Here is a 23,253-nt window from a genome sequence, read left to right as displayed (position 1 = left end):
AGTAAATTGCTCGTTATTCCCGTCCGGTGTAAAACTTGCCGGTTATTTTCAGCGCCGCGGAACCTTGACGTACGTGGGCTTTACAACCCTAATGATATTACTTAGATATTTACTCTATGAATCGTTTTGAACTCTTTATATTCAAACGAGCGTATTGAACATTATTTGGATTCTTGGATTTTATTTGTTCATTATGATTAATTTTAGATATTATATGATTACAATTTTTTAATTAAAATTTCGATAGTTACTGTACTCTTACAATGTATTTACTTGTTATTTTTAACTGTAACAGGTAAGTTCATATACCAAATGTAAAAATGTATATTTACGAATATCGACTAATTAACTAGCATTTAACTTAATTATAAGTACATTTATATCATACATCATGTAAATACCACAAATACTAAATACAAATCCGCCATCCGGTTATTGGAGTTTAATTGAATAACAAACATATAAACAAATCTGTACATATATTAACACAGTAGCAACCTTTGCGTTCGTAGATTAAATCAACTGGCACAAATACTTTATTATTTAACATAAAAATTATATAGTATTTATAGCTATACTGGCGAATTTAATATTTTTGCTTGACTGTCTGTATTATGTCTGACTTAAACAAAAAAAAAAACATAAAAATCGAATTCCAAGCGTATTAAGTCGTAACTGACCGCTTACGACTTTTAGTATTGAAAATTTTTGTAATGTACAAAACATTAAAGTATAAAGTAAACATATCACAGTTTTATTGAGTAATTATCGTGATTATTATATACGCTTTCGTTCCAGTAATATCATGAGGATAAGATTAATGTAAATACATCTTAATGTATTAATGTAACCGATTACAATTAAGACACACAAACTGATTTTAGATCTAGTTTAGCTTTTGTTTATGAGACTACATATTACTGTGAAATTACTACCTGAAAGGAATTGATTAAACTCGAGATTGGTGTGTAGTGCTCTCTGGATAGCAATCAATTCAGCTTAGTGGTGATCAGAGGCTAAAGCTATAAATTAATACATATTGGTTTACAAAGGAAATATTGAATATTAATAAACATCAACGGCTACAAGGAACTATAATCAACATGAACCGTAAGGTCCAAGTGCCATTTAATATATTAGGTTTATTATCTATTTTGGTATGTGAAACATTATTTTTATGACCACTAATTGTTACATAAAAGCATTGTGGGAAGACAATTCAGAGCATACACTAAGTAGAACAAAAAATATATGCTATTCATTGTACTCGAACGGAGCGGAGTGAGGGATCGTGTTTATGTTAGCAAAGCATTCGATGACATCATTGTCACAAATCATTTGAATATGTATTTGGTATAGCTTGCAACTGACTATCCAAGACTATCGGGACAGTGTACAATTATTTGAAATAATAAAATTAAAATACTTAATATTATACAATATACATACATAATAAGTAAATATTCTAAATATTGGTAAATCTATTTTTTTTTTAATTTGCTGCTATTGTGTCAAACGATGTTAAACTGTTTTTAGTTTCACTCACAAGATACTTAAGATACTGTAGTGTAAAAATATAAAAATTGTCGAAGATATATACACAAAAATAAAATATATCTATAATTAATTACCTTATGATCAGGACATAGTGGCCTTTTATAATACATTATTATATAGTAACATTTACACTAGATAGAAAGCGTTCGTATCTTATTTGAAATTATTAAATGGAGCTTAGCAATAAATCCTAGCCGTGTCAAATCGGAAACAAATAGGAAGCACTAACAAGTGTAAAAGCGATAACAACTCTCATTTCAAGTGGAATAACAAAAATTTAGAGAGGATATCGATTCTCAAATATTCGCAGTTCACGAACAGCAAACTTTAGTAGTAGTAGTCGTAAGACTACCAAATATAATGTTTCTTTTATATGTACTTTTATTTATGTGTATATTTAGATAAAATAATACTTGATATTCACCTTACTCACACAGACTCGTGTCTTCATTCCACGAATGATATGCAATATCGTCGGATACCGTATAAGTTTCAGATAGTTTTCATGATTAATAAAAAAAATTGCAGAAAAAATAAAGTTGATATTCTGTGAGGATATTGGTCTGCATTTCTGAATTTCATTGTACCGTCAGTATACACATAATCGATTTGATGAAAGTAATCGATTACAACTGCGATAATTCCTTTACGATCGTTTTATCATTGATATTAGTTTTGGTTTTCACCGCTGATAAATGTGCGAATAAATATTTTATTTGCCTTTGAGAATACCACAATTTACATTTCGTAACAGATAACAGTTATAAATGATTTGATGCACATCTAATATTCGTAAATAGTATCCATTACAAATTATATATATTTACAGATTATACCCACATTATTTACAAATAAGCTAGAAATAAATATTCTCAATATGATCTATTTAAATATCGATTATAGTTTTCAGATATATTTCTCGTTCCCTTACTAACAGAATCTGGTTCACGTGTACGGAGTGAGGAGTATTTTTAGTGGCTCTACCTTAACCTTAAATATTCTTCTTATTCAGATATGTTGTTTTTTGTTTACATTAAATACAACATGCAACACAGCTTATTGCCATCGCCGTTTTCACGGCACGAATCTTAATTTTATCTCATTATGCATTATATAAGGAAGTTAAAAATATGTGTCCATATATTAAACATATTCCCTTCTTTCTCTTTGATTGTGACTTTCGCATTTCAGTTTTCTAAGCAAAGACGTTTAGCAAAATTTTTACTAGCCTTCTGGGTGTCCGAAGATAAGTGGCCGGTGGCATATTTCATCGAACGCCGAGGGTCAGTGGGATCACATGGCAGTATATTTGTCGTATTAGCTGCTCATTGTGGTTTCAACTTTCTAAAAATGAATTAAATGAATTTTAATTTTGATTAATTTACAGTAATAGTAGTGAGTTAGGAAATCACCTCCTGAAATGGTATATTAATAATGTAATCTTTAGTAAAAGTGGTCGTAATTCAATCATTAATGAAACGATGAATAGTAATAAAAAAAGTATGTTATTAATACTTTTTATCTTATGTGTACTGATTTCTAAGTTTTCCCGATTTATATGTAACTACACGTTGGTTAAATTATCTGTTTGGAGAATTAAGTAAGATTGAGAGAGAGTGTCACACTGTGAATTCAAAATAAAAATACTTTAGTTAAAACATTATTCCACTTATATCTTATAAAATATACGATGTAGGTGAAATTTATATTGGGTTTATAAATTTCATGATAATGTTATATACAATGTGGTCTATAGTATTATTATACATCTGTATAGTTTAAAAAGGTTTATTTAACTATCCGTTTTCACTCTTTCTACGATCACTTACAGAAATCAAACGTGCCGACGTGCCCCAGGCACCAATTAGATAATGTAGATATTAGGTATAAGTTCCAATTAATCTGATATCTCATCATAATATATTAGGGAAAATAATATAAGTGGAAATGAATAACATAATAACTAAAATGTGACCCATCTTCAATAATGTTTCAATTAATGTTATAAATAAAGTGTATGCAAGATTGTTCCAGTTGCAATTATTTTTCCAATAATACAACTATAAAATTACACTGTCGTTGTAAAATGGAACATAATATATATATATTTTATAAATAAAATTTACAAGAATTGTTTGGACTATATAGTAAAAAGAATACGATTTAATAAAAAAAAAATGGAGAAAATACAATTTATTGAATTTGTTCGTTAAAAAATAATAATATTAAATTGTAGATGTTTACATTAATATCTTTCTCGTTTCTCGTAATTTTTACATTCGATTATTCTATGTGCCTGCGTATCGTAAACGTTTTTTAACCAAAAATGCATTTTAAAAATTAACACATTATTGGTTTACTTTGGAAAACATCTTTACGTAACTTCTATTGTCATTTTGTTGAACGATATATGAATAATGGTCTCTAGTCTTAGTAATACGAACTAACAAAGAATAACACTATTTTGATTATAATTATGAAATTATATATTTCTTTTTAAAAAAAATACATCCTAATACAATGTTATGCATTTGGTAATTTTGTACAGCCTTGAATAAGTATTGTACTTTCAGTGTAATTAGCTTTTATTTATTATAATAGTACTTTTTATTCGAAGTATACTTATAAACCTTGTTTTCAACTGCTAAAAGAATCACACAAACACAAAGTTTTAAAGTCGGTTGTGTCGTTAATTTTTTTGCAAATACTTTCCGGTTGTTCAATCAATAATAGTATCAAAGTACGCTGATAGTATAGACTCGGCTTTCCGTCCAGATATTCGATATTTAAATTCTTTATCCTATTACTGAATTAAATTGCGGCCGCCAAATTAAGCCACGAAAAATTTAATAATTTCTCACTGAGGCGAAAAACCAGAAAAAAAATTTAAAAAAGTTTTTACAGTAAAATATCAATTTATTTGGGTATTTAAATCTCGTAGATATTATTTAATGTCATGTTAATATAATTAATAAACTGTAATGATTTTACAAAGGTATTAAGAGAAACAAAACTAATATTGTTTATATATTGTATTTATTCAAATTAATAGCTACTATTAACAAGTAGTGTATTATTATTGTTCAACTTTTCTCTATTTTATTGCTGTTAAATTTTATGTTGTGTTTCCTTATTCCTTTTTTTTCGTTTATTACTTGGCTAGTAATTAAGAGACATATGTATATACATAAAAGCATCGTAATATGTACCATCCCGTGGATAGTCAAAAAATTACTACAAATTGTGGAGCTATTTCGTGACGCAATTGCATTTATATATTGTATTAATATTAAATACTAGTTATTTATTAAAATTTTTAAAACATTTTAGGATCTGCTGATATAAATGCATACACGTCAATGCACCAAATGTTATTAAAAAAAAGCTAATAGTGAAAATTATCAAATTTCACTAACAATCTGGTTAGGACTAATAAAACCCGTCACACACAACTTTAACATGCTGTTAAAAACGAAGTTTCCGTCCAAAGTATTATAAAAAGGAATCCAATTAAAACGTCCGAATGAAGGCAGAAAGATTATGATAATGTTTTGAAAGTTTTATAACAAAGGGATAAGAGGTGCGGTCAAAACGCTAATGACATTTTCTGTTATCTCTTTAGAAAAAATTAATTAATAAGAAAATAATATTTCTTAACAATATTGTAATATTACGTTTTTACATAATATATCGTAAGATAAACTATCATGGATTGCCTGGAGGTGCTAGGTTGGAAAATTTTACTATTAAATAATTATTTATTTATATATAACTAAAGAATAGAATGACTTCAAACACCAATTCCAAAAGTATTCGCTTTGATTTTTTGCACAAGATTAACATGTATTATGATATCAAAGTAACGATGAGTCGTATTTTTTCGTTGTTGAAATAGCATCAGAGGAGGAAAAGTTTTTTAGTCCCTATTAAAACTACTCAAACTTCATTTCCTTTGGTGCGGCGCGAATGTGAGTGCTGGGCTCAGGGCGTGCGTCTGAATAGCTTGCTCTTAATGACGCTTTAGTTTTGCATTCTCTGTGAAAGATGTGGATGGATTCATAGTTTTAACAGAATGTAGTTTTTAATTAGGATTAGTTTTTATGCAACTGATAAGATCGTTTTTTTACTAGTCTAAAATCGTTTCCTAAAACAACATTTATTTTATATATATTTTTTATGTGAATGGTATTTATTTTTAAAAATACAAATTATTACCAATTCTAATGAACAACTTTTATTACAAAAATTGTGTGTCTCTTACTCTGTGGATATGAAATTTAGCTTTTATTGAAGATTACTTATTTTTATTAGAATCCTGTAGGTGCAGGGAATTGGCATTGTTTTGCCAAATAAAGATTTGTAATCAGCAACATTAATGTAATAATAAGTTAAAATATAAAAGTTACTTTATTCCATTTCACTAAGCTAATACGCTTTAAATGAAAGGCAGTTTTAGAGTCAGAAATTCAAAGAGATTAGTTTGTTTAAAACTAACTAACTTTGATAAATGAATGTAGAAAGACTGGAAATTATTTCACATAGATATATAATAGAGCATAGAATATATTTAAATGTGTGACATATAATAAGCCAACTGTTATCTTGATACTTATATGTTTGCAGACATTTTTCTATACAAATTTAACTTAAATATGTAGAGACTAAAACCTAAACGTAGTGTACTCTAAAATGTAGAGGTTTTCTATATTGAGATATTTTTTGAGAATGTCTAAAACCAATGAGCCATGAGCGATAAGATTGTGTTGTTGTTGTTCCCATGAGCGTTAATATGGTTGTGCATAACAAATTGAATATCCAAATTCATCTTCACTTCTATTTCAAATCAGTGTTGTAATCAAATTGTTTTGATACAATAACGGACAAACATACACTATACGATAATTACGACAGTTGACATGTACTTTTTAATACCTATATTAAGTCAATTTGTTAAGCGTTAATTTAAGTTTACTTCCATGCACTTTTTTATTAGAATTCATTACCAATTGAGAATTTTTGATTACTTGACAAGTCCAATGGAGTGTTATATAACATCTTAAACAGATTCTTACGAGGCAGTTTCTCGTAATCTACCATAATTTTCCGCTTATGTTATCTAAAACGTCAAAATCAATGCGTACTTAGTAGTTTACGTGAGCGATTGTTTGAAAGAACAATCGCCCTTTGTACATTATTAGTACAACCGGCAAACCGACGGCCGGGACACTGAGTTGCCCACCGTACCTAAAGTTTCAGGTTCAAGTATTCACGAAGCCATCGGAACTTTAAATAGCTCTTTGTTTTAGTTTCCTATGGATTAGTTTCTCGAAAGATATATCTTAGAAATCATAATTACATTTAGTTTGTAAATTTTGTTATACTCAGTGTTATATTAAGGACCTATTTGCACAAAGATCAAGAGTTTATTGGAATCGCTGTAGAAAATATTACACCGATAGGATCAATTTAAAGCTAAATCTAATTTATTTGTTTTAAAATAAATACGAATAAGTAGTACAAGTTATATTACGTATGTTTATTCGCACAAATAAATCTAATAGAATATTTAATGAAATGTAGAGAGCGTAGATAGCATACATATTTATGTTACTATGTTACGTATTAAAAATTATGAATATAAATTTATTATCTTCCACAATTAATGTACAAAACGAACGAATACAAAGTAACGAGGGACTAAAAAACACACTACGGTACACAAGAGTAGGACAATATTAACGTTATTAAAAAACATTAAATTAATCTAACCAACATTACTTCACTTACTTTACTAATTCATAGAATTTTTAAGATAAATTATGGATAAATACATACGGCTGAACGCTCCGATAAATTCTACATCCCACGGTTTCTTTGTAGTTTATCTCCAAGTCATTTACAACAGGAAAGAAATTATTATACCTACAGCCAGAGACAACTATAAATATTTAATTAGAATATAGAATCAGTCTCGCATTACTTTCGTTGAATCAACAAGTTAAAAGCGAAAGATAGATGAAAATTTATTAATATTTCATGTCAGTTTTCGTCAATTATGATATTTACCTACATACATATGTTTGAACTTTTATTTCAAAAGAATTAGACGAATATTTTTTCGCTACAAATTATGTTTATTATCATCCTAACCTAACTATATTTTTTATGGAACAAATTTTATATTTATATCTCTAGATTATAAAAATCAAAGATAACTTATAGGCGAACAAGAAAAAAACCAAGGATATCGATTTAATGTAATTTTTACGCTAATTTCAAAACCCTTATTATATTTTTAAAGACGAATATAAACCAAAGTTACCTAGCCAGCACAAATGCCGTGGTAACAACACGCCTAAGAAATTCACCCAAGAGCGCGGCCAATTCACGGCTCCCGAACTAATGTTTCACAATTGTTATTTGTTATTAATTTCATGAACGATACGCCGGGTTTAATGTTTTATAAATACGCATTGTTCTATAAGCGACAATGCCGGCGGTACGTGGACTTCGACGATCTGATGCATTCTTTGCACGTTTCGTTATTACTGTTCCACCTGTTTTATGTAATACAATTATGTTCTATAATTACTTGTGAAGTTAACAGTTGGATGATTTAATAATTAAGCCCATGATTCAATTATTATGATGTTATATGTATCTAAATGTATTTTGTTGTTGCTCATTGCTTTTTCATTATAATGATAACGAATACATTTTGTTTAAAAAAGATTTTTTGGAATTAAATATATACTCCCAAAAAGATTTCTACATTACCTAATCCTATTTTTAATTAACAATATCGCTTACGCCGTTAATGATGCCGTTGACTTCCAACCCCGAGGCATGGATATCTTATTACAGTATCTGCTTCATTAACAGTATATACACTAAAATATATGTATTTTTTGTTATATTGTTGGCGTAAAAAAAAAGATTTTATGTATAATAATCAAAGTATTTATGTTCGTTTAATTAATTGGATTTATAGGGTAATGATTTTATTTTGCTACTTTACTTTTAGAGGAATCTAGCGTTACTGGAATTATTGTATACATTTTACATTTTAGATTTAGCCAATCTCTCTCGTACGTGCCTCCAAATACGGGATTCTTGGAATTAGTCGCTTGGCGTATGCATTAACCTAAACATCTCGGGCTAACTCAAATACAAATACATCATATCAAATACATTATCGTGCTAATATTACATTGGTACTATGTAGAGATCACTACTTAGTTGGAGGAAATTTAAGAATAAAAGGGTCTAAAAAGTATCATATTTATATAAGTGAAATAAATACAAAAAATATATTCATTTAATTATGTAGCGAAGCTGTTATAATGCTAGTAAAGAATATTAATATTATTGCCTTAACATAAAAAATATCTCGTGTAAAAATAATTCTTTGCTGTTGGTATATAATTAATCTGAACCCAACAGGTGTGTGTTACGTCATCATTTTGCTGAATACGTTTCATTGAGTCCCGTTAAGTGAAACTTGAGTTATTCTTAGGAACTGGTTGTGTTATAAATATTCAACTATAGCCGGTAATTTTACGTCTTTTAAATTTGTAATTTTTTTCCTCAGGTCTATCCTACGATAGTCGCATGTGTCTCCAGGAGTCAAACACTCCAGACTCCTTCAATCAGCCCGAGATGAAGGAAGCTGAAGATTTCTCTCGGGTCTATCAGACCCTTACCCTCTCTGCGCTTTCCAGAGACGATTCTGCTAATTCACCTACAAGGTTGGTTTATTTTATTAGCGATTTCTATGCCTTGCGAAGTCCCTCATCCATCATTAAAACTTAAAACGGAGTAGAATAGCTGTTGGCGTTATATACAATTTATTACAATAATTGAATATTAATTTATGTAATATTTTTAAATAATATAATAGGCTTGTGCGAATTTCATACTGTTAAATTTTATGGAATAATGTGGGTATGTTTGCTTTTGCAATTTAATTCAAGTAGGGGATGTAATGATTAACTTTCATCTTTCTAAACCATCGTTGCTTGTTCGCAGCAGCGAGAATAAGCCCAAGCCAAAGCCTACCCCGGCAGCTTGTCCTGGCAGTTCGCCTGAAATGAACCCACAGTCTACTACACCGTCTTCACAGGCACTCACAAAACCGCCATACTCTTACGTGGCTCTGATTGCTATGGCTATCACCAATAGCCAGAATAAGCGCGCAACCCTAAGTGAAATATACGCTTACATTACCAAAAAATTTCCTTTCTTCGAGAAGGATAAAAAGGGCTGGCAAAATTCAATCAGACACAATCTGAGCCTGAACGAATGCTTCATTAAAGTACGCAGAGAGGGCGGAAGTGAAAGCAAGGGAAATTATTGGACACTTGGTAAGATTAAGTAAAAGCAAACAATTTGAGTAAAATGATTTTAATTATAAGTTTTAGTGCGATTGCGTGCGTTGCGAACGAGCTTGCTGCGTTTAAACTTATAATTTTGGTGAGGGTGGAATTGTTTTAGATCCGCAATGCGGAGACATGTTCGTGAATGGCAACTTCAGGCGGCGACGTCGTATGAAGAGACCATTCAGGGCCGCTCCATATAAGACAATGTTCGACGGCTACGTCGCCCACGGTGGTCAACATCCCCACATGCCCATCCAGCTCGGGCACAGGAACTACTTCGGTTCTAGTACACCCTATCCTCCGTCTTACCCGAGATATGATGCGTAAGTGATTTATTAAAAGTATATACCAAGGTGGATTAATTGAAATGAATTCATTATTTGTTTACTAACACAAAGAAATAGAGTTTTTTTTTGAGTATTAAAATAAAGGCTTTTTAATAAATTGCATATGGTTGCATTTATTACATATTATACCAAAACAACACTCGATAAAAATTTTCATATTTCTATCTGTTTGTTATGGCTAACACTTGATGTGGCTGAACCAGTTTTGATGTGATTTTAAGTAGCAGATAGTAAGACTACTTTCAGTTTATATATTTTTATACATGATGATAAATCATTATTCCGTGTGGACTATGGATGGAGTCATGAGCATAACCAGTAACAATATATATTGATATGATAACAAAAGACTGATACGTCGAAATATCGACCAGAATTCTGAGGAATTGCTAATTAAATAAAATTATTAAAATATTCATATTTTAATAATTTTAACTAAATGTAATTTTAAATGTTTACTTGAAGTAAACATTTAAAATTACATTTAGTTCTTGTGGACATAACGTCCTTTGGATGATATATGAAAAATAACAATTTTATTTTGCATCGTTAGTAAAATTAATAATATAATCATGTGAAACGAAAATAAAAACGTTTATTACGTAACTGAGAAATCAAATATGTGTAATATGATAACCTTGCACTTCAATAACCTTTGAATGGCGTGAGTAAGTAGATAAATATATTCTTATTCACTTAAAATATCCCAATGTTTTTGAAATATACGTATTATGTACTTTAATTGTACAGGATTAATAATTATGTTTTATGCAATTTAATAAAGGTGTATTCATAAGTGGACTGGGAACATAAATTATATATAATGCCTCCTTATGGGAAACTAAAAGCAAAAGAATAATAGTAATTTAGTAATTTACTTTTGTTATATCGAAAAAAATAATAATATAAGTAGTTTAAGAACGTCGATAATTAATATTATTGTCCAATAATAATACTGTAAACTAATCGAACACAAAAGAATCGCAACTAAATATAAATAAAAATCCATACTAATTTGCTAAAATAAATGTTGTCATAGCATATTAATGATATCAATCTACACGTTATTGTGGTTACGATATTCACTCAACTAATAAATTACAAAAATATTTACGTTCATAATTAACATGTTTATAAAACAATCTTACTTGGTCATTCGTAATAGTTTCCCGTTTCGGTATTCTTATGAAATATAGAGTTTAAGTTCCTTTGTTTATGCATATTTTAACCTTATTTTTCACAAAAGGTCGTCCCGAGCACTTAGCAACAGATTACGACACTGCTGAGATATGGTGCGGTCAAATCGTCAAGATTTTATCTCAGTTAAATTCCATTATATGTTATCGATCGTTTTAATTATATAATAACTGGCCAGTACACCGCCAGCTTCTATTTCAGACAAATAAAATATCGACGCATGGAAATATTTTGAAAATTTTAGTAAAAGTAACAAATGCTAATGAATAAATAAGTTCGTACGTGCGGTGTGTACAACATTTAATATTATATATAGCTTCATGAACTATACAATTCTTAATTCACATAACATTGCGTCATTAACCGCGATTGTTCAATGTTAAAAGCTGGTTTCCATATGATTAATGCTGTTACGTATCCGTCTGTTTATACTTTACTGTATATATCTACATAGTTATAGTATCTACATACCTAGTTGTAATACATGTATAGATGTTAATATAGTGTTGACGTTCTCATCATTAGTTCATATTCATGCTTTAAAATTATAAAATAAGCTTAATATACAACACATCTCTGTATCCTTACCTTTTGTAAATAAAGTTTGTTTCGTCGTAGTTGATATGACAATTGTCCTGTGGTAAGCTGATTACACTCGCAACAGTTTCCATTCGTATTTAGGTGTAAGCTGATTAGTTATAAATTCCCTGTAGTCCAAAAGATTTATTGTAAAACTTTTGATATGAAAAATAACAGTTTTTAGAAAATATATAAATTCGAATGTGAAACATGTTACGTACTTTAAATTTTTATGTTATGTATCACTATTGATTATAACAGTTACAAAGTAATGGAGACGTTGGTTTTTTTAGACCCTAATCTTCAATTATCATTCCAAAACAGATTTTTTGGGTTTTAAATTTAAGCTTTTTCGCTGATGCTGGTATCTTGCCTCTATTTCTGACACAATATGCATATTATATATAGAGATGTAACTATATAAGAATTACAGAAAGATCTTTTTACATGCCTAAAGTATATACTTATAAAGTCATTCGATGATTGGCAATGAAATAGTTTATAGTGATATATATTGTTTACATTTTCAATAAAAACAGGTATTTATTAAAACGGTTTTCAATGAAGAAGATATAAAAAGAGCTTTCAAATTTAACCGATAATATTTATGCCGTTTCAAGCGCGTAGGCCGTGTTTCTGCGAAAATACCCAATTACAGAGCTTTGTGAAGGTAGAAAAATAGAAAGTAGGGCAATATTATTAGAATCAATCAACTTGCATAGTGAAAAATATAAATTACTAGTACTGTAAGGTTTAAATTAATATAAATATTTTTTATTATTGAATTGGCTGATACTTTAACTGCATAATTTATTAATCAACACTTTATTTGATTTCTGATCCCCCTAATATCTAATCTTAAGACTGGATTGGATCGAGTTTGCGGTTTGGTTATTGGCCGTAACAAACCGATAGGCGTGGTCTCAGAACTCAGAAGTCACTCTTCAACTTGCTTAATGATTTTCATCCTTAAAGTATTTCTTGAGTCAGCCTCATTGTAACAAAAACATAGCTCGCGATCTCCTCTAAGCAGTCTAAAGTCATAGGAAATCAATACATTATGTTCTTTCCAAGTGACAATATGTTTATATGCAAATAATAATAACTGTCTGAATTTTATTGAAATAACAAAAGTTTCGGTTAAAATAAATCATTCAAAGGCATGACCGCGTCAACCTCAAACAGACCGATGCGATGTTTCTATTGTAATGAACTTTTAAAATGCATTAGTGATGAAATTATTCATTCATTTGTTGAATCCATATCGAGAGATCTAGCAATCGTGTTCATTACACTTATTTCGATTGACCAATTATAAATTGACTTTTAATTATTTTTACCAGTAATAAACTCATTGTACATATGTATATATAAGTATTACCAAATATCTACATTGAATAATTTCGCTAACACAATATTTCGTTGTTTACAAATTATGTACATACATAATAATTTTAATTAATTAAATTTCAATATAATTATTATGTATGTATGTAAAAATTTTAATATATATTTTTTTACATTATCAAACCTAAACATTTTATGTTTGCATAATTTGCTTCTGTTAGATATGGTTCATCATATTAATAAAAGCCATTTGACTGCAATATTTTCAATAATACTTTTAAAATAGATCCATCTTGTTTAAAACTGCTTCAATGTAATGCTATAAGATTATATTCGTTACAGATGGCTGAGTCAGCCGACAGGCGGATTGGGTTACCCTGCTCCGATAGCTCGCAGTCCCCCTGGTTGCTCCCCCCAGGCGTCTAACGTGAACCCCTTCTCCACCCACCAAAACCAAGGACAGGTAATTTAATTACAAATCCCAGATCTTCAACAAGATTAATGCGATCTCAATCATATTCAACGAAACCTAATTACATCACTTATGACAACAAGTAGTTTTAACAATAAATTACTTGATTTAAGTACAATAAAACCTTCACAAAATATTTAAATATTTTTAGTATTTTATAAAACAGTTCACTGACGTTTCTTTACACTTGATTTATTTGTGTGAGGCCATTGAGAATAGATTCTATGAAATATATCGAAAATTGTAATCAAAGAAATGATTAATATTGTTATTAACTATTAAATTATAAAAATACAAGAAAACAACGGTACTTTTCTGCTGATATTAAACCACCTAGTTAAATTTTTTGCCTCACCCTCAGACTTTCAATCCGTGCGTATTTTATATTTTTCACGTTGATTCAAAGATTAAAGAAAAACACATATGTACATAAAAACAACAATCAATCATAGATAATAGTATATCTATCATGTTTAGGTATATAATGATCTTTAAGAAAGAGTCCGGTATGTCATATGTTCTATATCTCCATCCGGTTTACATAAATCTTTTTCAGTGTGTACTATTTTTTACTATTTAACATCACGTTTTAAGTAATTTCTTTTTTTTTTCAAAAATGTTTCGTCATCTTTGTTTATCGCTTTTCAGCTAGAAATGTATGGTTTTAACAATTTGATAGTGTTACCTATTTGCGTATATATAAGTGATATTTGTCCTGTCGATAATTAATTAGAAATACAGTATATATCAAAAAGACTTTGAATCGAAGGTTCCTTTGACATGTTCACTGTATATTGAAAATCCCGCTTTTTTAATTAACAGTAATATAATTCAACTAAAATGTTTCTAGTATGTTTTTAATTTTAGCGATAAGTATTTGAAAACAGACATATACTATATATATATATATATTATAGACGGTTCAGAATTTTTATAAAGAACGTTTTTTGTTTACAATATAATTTAATATTTTAAATTTATTTATCGGCATCGCCTATCAATCAATTCACCTTATTCCCTTTCATATAAAGGAGAAGAAAGTTATATAAAAAAATAAACTAAAAGTTGCCTAAAACGCAGTTTGAACGCTCTAATAATGTTTAGCGTTATCAATTTCAGAGCATATCATATTCATAGTCGTAATGAAAATGAGATTAAAATGTTAGTAGCGTATCAACAGGCAATAAAACTGCATAACTGCGAAATAGTGTTACAGTTACGGTAACATGTTAACTCACTTATGTTCATAATATTCACACAGACCCATTTTTTATACCTAATTTTATAAATAATTATAAATTTCATTTCTTAATCATTACACTTTTCTATAAAGTAATTGAGTGTCTTTTGAAACGACCTGTCAAAGTATTACTATTATATACATATTAATTGGTGCTCCAATTGATAAGATGGATACCAAACTCGGAGTTATTTGTGTTCAAAGTAATTTTAGGATAAATATTACATAAGATGATATGTACAGAGGTTGAATTATTATTAATATGATTTTAAAATTAAAGTTATTATTATTCGTGGATATATTTTCTCACTAAAACTATATTAAGCATTGTATTTGAAATCTCCACTAAAGTCTTTGGTATCCACAATTAATACGTTTAACAAATTAATACGTTCACTATATATTTTGTTTTGTTTATCGTCATTGAGTTCATATTAATTTAATTGTTATATTATGGATCTGATATAATTAAAAAAGAGATTTATTTACACACTAGCTACTAGCCCTGGCTGCGCACGGGCTCTTTAAAAAAATATAAAATAGCCTATTTAATTTTGAGAATTATTAAACTTATACTATGTTAACTTTCAAATGGGACACCCGATTTAAATGATTTAAAAAGTAATTTACAGATACTGAGGTAGGCTTGAAAACGAAGTAATTTATTTTGATAAGACTTAATACCGTATTTATGTAAATAGCTTTCCAATAAACGATTTAGGAATGCCAATTTTTTAAAGTTGTAAAATGGATATAGTATGTTAACCTTAAGGTATAGACATATACCACAGCAGATTTTTCTGTTGATCTATATAAGATACATAATTACATCATATATTATTTTGCTACATCTCAAAGGCTTTAGGCTGCGTATTCGTTAAAAGCTCTCAGACGACTCAAATTTTCCCGACATCTTAAACAAATAGCGTTAATGTACACACAAGTAAATACAAAAACTTATCAAATTATACACTAAAACCTTCCTCAATAATCACACTATCGAGTGGTGATAATTGTTTGATAATCAGTGCAGTTGTTTTTCCGTTTATCGCGAACAAACAGACAGGCAGACGTGGCGAAGGACTTTGTTTTATATGCATATGGATTATGAGCAAGACAAGTGATTTACTATAAAATAATTCTATAAAATCCCTATAAAGTCAAGGAGAATGTAGCTATACTATATGTTTTGAATCTGATTCGGTACAATAACAATTCTGAAATATTTTTTATGAATATCAAATAACAGAGTATAAAAAAATGCGGTTACAATTTTAAAGTGTTACGTATATAAGAATAGACTTGTTTTTTATATCGGAATTCAAATTAGCTGGGGTGTAATAGTTCTTTCATGTTCACGGCTTATTGTTAAAAATATATTGATAAAGTTACCAATAGTGGTAAAATATCGTTTATCATTTTCGGGTCATTCGATGAGCCTTAATCGGCAATTTCAATTTAATTAAGGACCTAATATCATGAACCTGCTACTAGTAATTTCTGCAAACAAATATTTTTGATATTTATTAACAAAACAGTTTAAAAAAATAATACATGGGAACAGTATTACTTAATCCGACTGGCCTTTTAGGCGTTTTTTATAGATTTTAATATGCGTTTCTTTTTTGTTGATTGAGTTCAGTGTCAAAAGCCACAGGAATCATTAAACGGTTTCGTACAGGTGTTGAAACCAGTGTGCCATGTTACATGAAATATCAACATCCACTCCACATTTTTTTTCCAACCTTTGAAAGCTTCGAGAGGTTGCAGTGGAAAATTTATAGGTAGCGGAGATTAGTAATTTGTTTTAACCGAGACCAGCCTTTTAATACTTTACAGGAAAAAAAACATAAATCCAGTTCAATAAAATACACGATATTCAGAACTTTAACTTCGATAGCTTAAATCCACAAGTTTTTCCTCCATTGTATTGTTAATATTATTATGTGTCGATGCAAATATATGAGGTTTTATCCCACCTATTATGATAACCGTAAAACCGATTTGAAATTTTAAATAAAAATCATTTATTGAGGACTACTATGATCTATTTAATGGTATAAACAATTAAGTTTTAAATGATACACCTTTTTTACTAATATTTATTAGTATCCTATATGTATTGACAGCTAATAAAAAGATACATTTTTATGTTCGATTTCCTGGAAAATTATTTCAATTATATAAACATGAAATTACTCTTAACATACACAGCTTTTCTAACGTTTTGTTTATACAATAATATACTCACATTTATTTATATGAAAATACAATTTTAAAAACTAATATAATTTAGTTAACTTATAACAAAATATAGATAGACTATCTATGATTATATATTAGACGTGAACATAATTTGGAAAACGAATTCCTTAAAACACATTCTTTAGTAAATCTTACATTAAAAATGCTCAGGAATTAATGTTGGATACATTAAGTAAGAATGTATGAATGAATTACGATCAGAAGGATAAGTTATGTTCGGTTTCTAGAGTACGCCATGAAGCTATATGCCAATTTCAATTTTGGTACAAATTACGTTAAACAAATAAAATTCCATGACATTTATTAACAACGTAGCGAGAATTATTTTAAAACCGTGATAACGAATAGCCTACCTATAGTATTCAGTGACAAAAGCTCTGTTGCATGTTTATGCGTACATAACAAAATATTGTAATATAAATACTTAAACCGAAACCGCTACATCGTTTTGTATGGTTGTATTAAAATTTACTGTTTAGTTGATTTAATTTACTAACTATTGAATGATATAATAGTAATCAAAACTTGTAGTTATATTTCTGAGTTAACTAAAATAAACATCATTTATAGAATATTATTGATTCAATTAATTTGTTTATGTAAATAGTTATTTATTACTGTAATATCATATATCAAAAATAATAACATGTAAGTGACCATTATAAAAACAATATTAGTAAACTTTTACGTAAGTTACATCTCACGGGTAAATGTAGGTACTTTATTTTATTGCTTACCTGATTTTGAAAATGTTAAGAATGTTATTCGGGTATGTTTTTGTAGTATCTGTACATGTAAGTATGAAACAAGATAGATTACTTTTAAGGTTATATTTTTAATATACTTATCAATATTGACGTCAATATTATCATTATTTTATCTATTGAAAGTCAAAAGATTGTCTCCGCTTTGTAGCCCAATTAAAGTAGAACTTATTTGTAACGTCAGGGGCTTTTACATTTGTCGGGAATGTATTCGGTACTAAACACGAAAGGTAACATTTAGTTTTATATACAAATATCTTAAATTAAATTAAATATTATTTCCGTGTATTGCAAAATAAAATAAAAAACTAATTCTTAAGATTCTTCGGTCAAGGTCAGCCGGTAAATTCTTAATATGTAACTATTCATTAATAATTAGAATTATTATAATTAAAGTAAATAATTCTTATATAAAATAATAATTTCTGTTACTAATACTGTAAAGTGTATGCATGCCTCTTTTATCAACTTATGTTATTAGTTATGTATGAATTATTTACTATAATTTTTGTCTACGATTTTTTTTAAGTTTGTAAATGTCAAATTGCATTTTAATATTTTTTTGAGTTATTCTAAAGGTTGCTTTCTACTTTCGTTCGGTATAACGCGTTACAGTAATTCCATACTATTCATAGTATGGCAAGACGTCCCTTCATTTTTATTAAATAACTTCCAAATTAACATTGTATAAGCAAAACTGTTATAAATTTTTACATGACGAGATTAAAGTACCAAACCAAAGAAATATTTTAAATTGATTTATTTGCAATATACACTGAGTAATATTGTAAATGGACTAACTTCCTATTGAGACGATTTAAAATTATACCGAAAGGATTTATAAACACACAGTATGTAGTTCCATTTTATAAAGGAGATATGTATTATAATGTAGGGTATTGTTTTATTTTATTTTATGTGTTTGTGACATAATGGATGATGTGTTTGTTACATAAATATATAGGTATATCATTAGCTATATTTGGTAGCGATTAGCAACATCGGAATATGACAAAGGAAAATCTGGTGTTGTCATTATAAGTTTTAAATAAGAAAATAAATTGTCATTATAAATTTAAATTTAATGTTGATCGGTTTAAGTTTTAAGAACAATCTTTTTGGAACTGATCTGTTCAATTAATTTAAGCCTGAATTAATTTTGTTTTCAGTTACAGAGCCCGTTGCAATCCATGCAACCGATGACAATGAATTACAATACGCTCAATGTTGCCGCCATAGGTGAGTTTGGTAAGTATCTGATTATTTAAAGGAATTCAAATAGTATTAGGATTCTAAAGTTAATGCATTTTGTATGAGATTGATGGTATTCAAGGGAAGCTTATATTTTCAAATAAAGCACACGTATGTTGTTATATATGTTATTTTTATCTCTTTCATTTACTCGTTGTGTTTTGTGTTCATTGCCACTTATATTTTCAAAATTTTTATATTAATTAATAATGAAAGTAAAACAACTGTTCGTCATATACATAATTAATAGACGTCGTATCAGTTTAAGAAATGGTTAAGTAATAAGGAATGTATAGGAATTAAAGATACATTAGTGTTTACATTTTGTTAATGATAACATAATCCTTTATCGTTATTTTTCGTTGTTTTCGATAATTTAATTGATAGTTTTGGGTGAAGGTTTCAATAGCCTGTTAATTTTTTTTAAACAAGTCATATGTATTATTGTCAAAGCTTCTTTTTGTAATCTGTAATCATAAATTTATACTGTTCAATTATCTACTATTTTTGTTATCATGTAGTAACCTTTTAAAATTTTTAAATGATCTTTTTAGTTTTTTTAATAAGGCTTTAAATTCTTGTAAAAAAAATAGTCCTGTAATTAGAGCTTTTGAAGTGATCGAAAATCCAAAACTATCACAATAAATATTGTAGAATGAAAATTTCTTGAGAGCAACAATGGAATCGAATCGAAGTCATAGATATATGTGATCAAGCATCCCCGTGGTTTTATTAATTAAATAATGGCGGCTGTCTTGAAATAGTATTTCTTATATTTAAACCGTCATATTTTGATGGAGGTGATACCAACATTAAATTCATAAATATGATTAAGTCTTTAAAATTTGCTCTTACAAATTAATTATTCATTGCGTACTATTTTAATATTTTTAAACCCATTATGTGAATCTCATAAAATTTTATGGTTATAGATTATTATATTCTAACTGTACAATTTTGACATACGTACATGAGAAACATACAATGGTATGACATGATATTCGGTACCCGATGAGTTTGTTACATAAATGGAAAATCACGCATCGTATTACTTTTAAAAATTTACCTAAATATTCATTTAATAAAACTTAAAAATGTGTATAAGCAAGTTTGTTACACTTCTCATCTCGATAGCAACAATATTCAAATTAAATCTGAAAATATTCTTTTGTTAGTCTCGGTATCATAGTAGCCATTGAAAAAGTTTCCCAAACTCAAGTATTGGTGTCCTCGACAGATGGTATTGTATTAAAGAAAATTGATGAAAAAGATTACATGACATGTAATAAGATTTGAAAACGTATTTCTATCATACAATGCTTGCATTTTTATAAGAGCTTACTTTAATAATTACTTAATAAAATATATATCTTTATTAATGATTTGTTATAGATGGCTCTTCTAGTCCTGGATCTGGTTACGCCGCTGGTAGCTTCTCTCCAAATCGTCATCATGATATTGTCACTTTATCTGATGCTGTTTCTCGTTTTTCTTTTTGGCCCGAAGGTAATGATTGTTGTTTGTTTAATTGATAATTTTTGTTTGTTTACATTAACTTAATCACCACAAAAGCAGCTCTAGATTTTGCTTTAATTTAGTCTTTTTATTCCGCCACTAAAGGTTAATATGTATTTATTAAGAAAATGCTGTTTTAGCAATTAAGATGGTTCAAGCGTAGCTAATTTAAGATCTGAAGAAAAATATCCCAATAATCTTATTGGATGTAGTGAACTACAGCGGTATGTGTACTACATATGCATCTGCACTACATCCGTCCTTTTTATTTGCATTTTAAATAGCTACTCGTAATTTAAACGTAGCCCTAAAATAATATATATTTAATCATACAAGTTTTCGTCAATACTATTGTTACATCTGCCATCTGTTGAACATTCGAGGCTCTTCTTAGTAACTATTTAGAGCAAGAAATATATTAAGAGGTAGTGAAATATTCCTCTAACAGTTTCAGACAAATCCGATGGGTGGCGTAAAAGAAAAAAAAATGAATTCAAATGGCAGTTTTAACTTAGAAAAAACTGTTGTATGATATTTTTTATTCTTATCGCAGACCCATTACGCATTAAATCGTCAAGGAAGGAAACAATGTAAGTCTGTATTTTTGCTAATTTATATTTCAGGTGGATCGTCAAGTCCCAACTCTGGATATGTCCCAACTAACTTCTCCCCCCGCAGACATGAAGCTGTCTCCTCCTCCGATGCTGCTGGTCGCTACTCTTTCTGGCCTGACGGTACTTTTTAATTGAAATTGAGAAGAAGGAGAGAACTTAAGGCCACCATTTGACTGTTCTTTTAGGAAGTGCTCATAGAAATCGGTCATTAATAAAAACATTAATCTTTTTAGTTGGTGTTAAAGAAGAATCGTCTTCAAGCCTTGTGGCGAATGGAGGTTATACTAAGTATTTCATGTAATTTATTCTTCCAAGGCTCTCTATATGTGTCATTTATTAATGCTGTCTATGTGGTCATTAAAGTTTCTGACTGTTAGAATATTTAGAAGTGACCCATGTTTAAGGCGTATTTAAAATTCAAGAAAAAAACATATTTTAATAAATTTAAGGGAAAGCTATATGACTTTAAATAAAATAAAATGGATAAGATTACTCAAACAAAAAATACTTTGATACATAAATTTTGTTCATAATTTTGATGTATTAACATATTATGCTTTCCTTGGAGATTGGAATATTTTTTTTAGATAATTTTCCAGAAATTATCCTGGAAGAGACAATACCGGTAAAATTGTTAAGCTGTTATTTAATGTTTTCCAACATTCCACCGATGATATATCGAGGGATTAATTAATCTTCCTAAAAGTTAATGATCTTTATCACGAATGTGCTGGTATACCAAAGAAAACAGGGTCACTCTTTACTATGGTAACTTTTACTAGTATTTTTGGGAAGTTTATCGAAATTTAGTGTAAGAACGTGGAGTTACAGGCTTTTTTATCTCTAGTGAAGTTTTTGAAAAGCCTTCTTGTAACTCCTCGTGTAACTTAGTTTAAACAATTTACAATTCTGGATGTCAAATAAATGTCTATATAAACTTCGTGTATAAAATGTTAAACTGAGCTTTCAAAACTGATATTAATTTGAAGTAAACTATTTTGTTATACTCTTTTTTATCTACAATTCAGCTATAATCCTGAGGATCTCTTACAATATAAAGCATTCCTTATTATTTGCCAACGTTTGTGTAAGGTGTAACGGTTCTGAAACTTGTAAGGGCTGTTTACGTTGTGTCAACTAGGTATCCCAAAGTAGTAAACCCGTAATTAATGATAAGTTGTAAACTACTATAAGTTAAAAATTTCATAAATTATTATATTTTTTATTTAAATATAAAATAGTACCTTATATATATGTTTACGATTTTTCTTCTTTAGTAGTATACCTATCGATGGCTGTTTTATTACTTTTCAATGTAGTAAACTTTAAAATACATGTATTACAAAAACTAATATTGCTGTTGTTTCATGTTTTTACTTATCAATGTATCTAATTAAGTGATTGAAGTAAAAGTTTGGATTCTTAATGCACCTTCATAGCTAGCTGTATATATCGATGCTACCAGTAGCTGGTTTTGAGGGTTCATTAATGTGTTGACAATAAAATTTGCATGAATTGGTGGTGTCTTCGGTGTTATAGGTTATAAGGCCTAGTTATGTAAACTTCTGATTTTGAAATGTGATTTTGTTGCTCTGTCAATATTTTTTAATTATAAGTCTGTTAATCTGCTTAGTTGAAATATTATTGAGCGTAAATAAAGATCTTAATAAGTTAACACTGAGTCTTATTTTTCAGAAAATAATTAACTACATTCTACAATAATACGA

The 23,253-nt window shown here is 28.7% G+C and overlaps 1 protein-coding gene across 2 annotated transcripts in view; it reads left to right on the top strand.

Moving 5' to 3' along the window:
* LOC116778069 (forkhead box protein L2-like) overlaps nucleotides 1–23,195 on the top strand; it is a 40,042-nt gene extending 16,847 nt beyond the window's left edge. For both annotated transcript variants that reach the window (XM_032671933.2, XM_032671935.2), the window contains exons 4-11: nucleotides 9,149–9,305; nucleotides 9,586–9,920; nucleotides 10,051–10,258; nucleotides 13,748–13,868; nucleotides 19,316–19,394; nucleotides 20,790–20,903; nucleotides 21,536–21,646; nucleotides 21,760–23,195. In XM_032671933.2, the coding sequence (XP_032527824.1) occupies nucleotides 9,149–9,305; nucleotides 9,586–9,920; nucleotides 10,051–10,258; nucleotides 13,748–13,868; nucleotides 19,316–19,394; nucleotides 20,790–20,903; nucleotides 21,536–21,646; nucleotides 21,760–21,827 (1,193 nt within the window). In that variant the 3' untranslated portion in view covers nucleotides 21,828–23,195. The remainder of the gene's footprint in view (nucleotides 1–9,148; nucleotides 9,306–9,585; nucleotides 9,921–10,050; nucleotides 10,259–13,747; nucleotides 13,869–19,315; nucleotides 19,395–20,789; nucleotides 20,904–21,535; nucleotides 21,647–21,759) is intronic.
* Nucleotides 23,196–23,253: the final 58 nt, after the last annotated feature.

The sequence above is a fragment of the Danaus plexippus genome, chromosome Z (assembly GCF_018135715.1).
Source record: "Danaus plexippus chromosome Z, MEX_DaPlex, whole genome shotgun sequence".
Taxonomy (NCBI): Eukaryota; Metazoa; Arthropoda; class Insecta; order Lepidoptera; family Nymphalidae; genus Danaus; species Danaus plexippus.
This window is presented reverse-complemented; position numbering and strand designations above follow the sequence as displayed.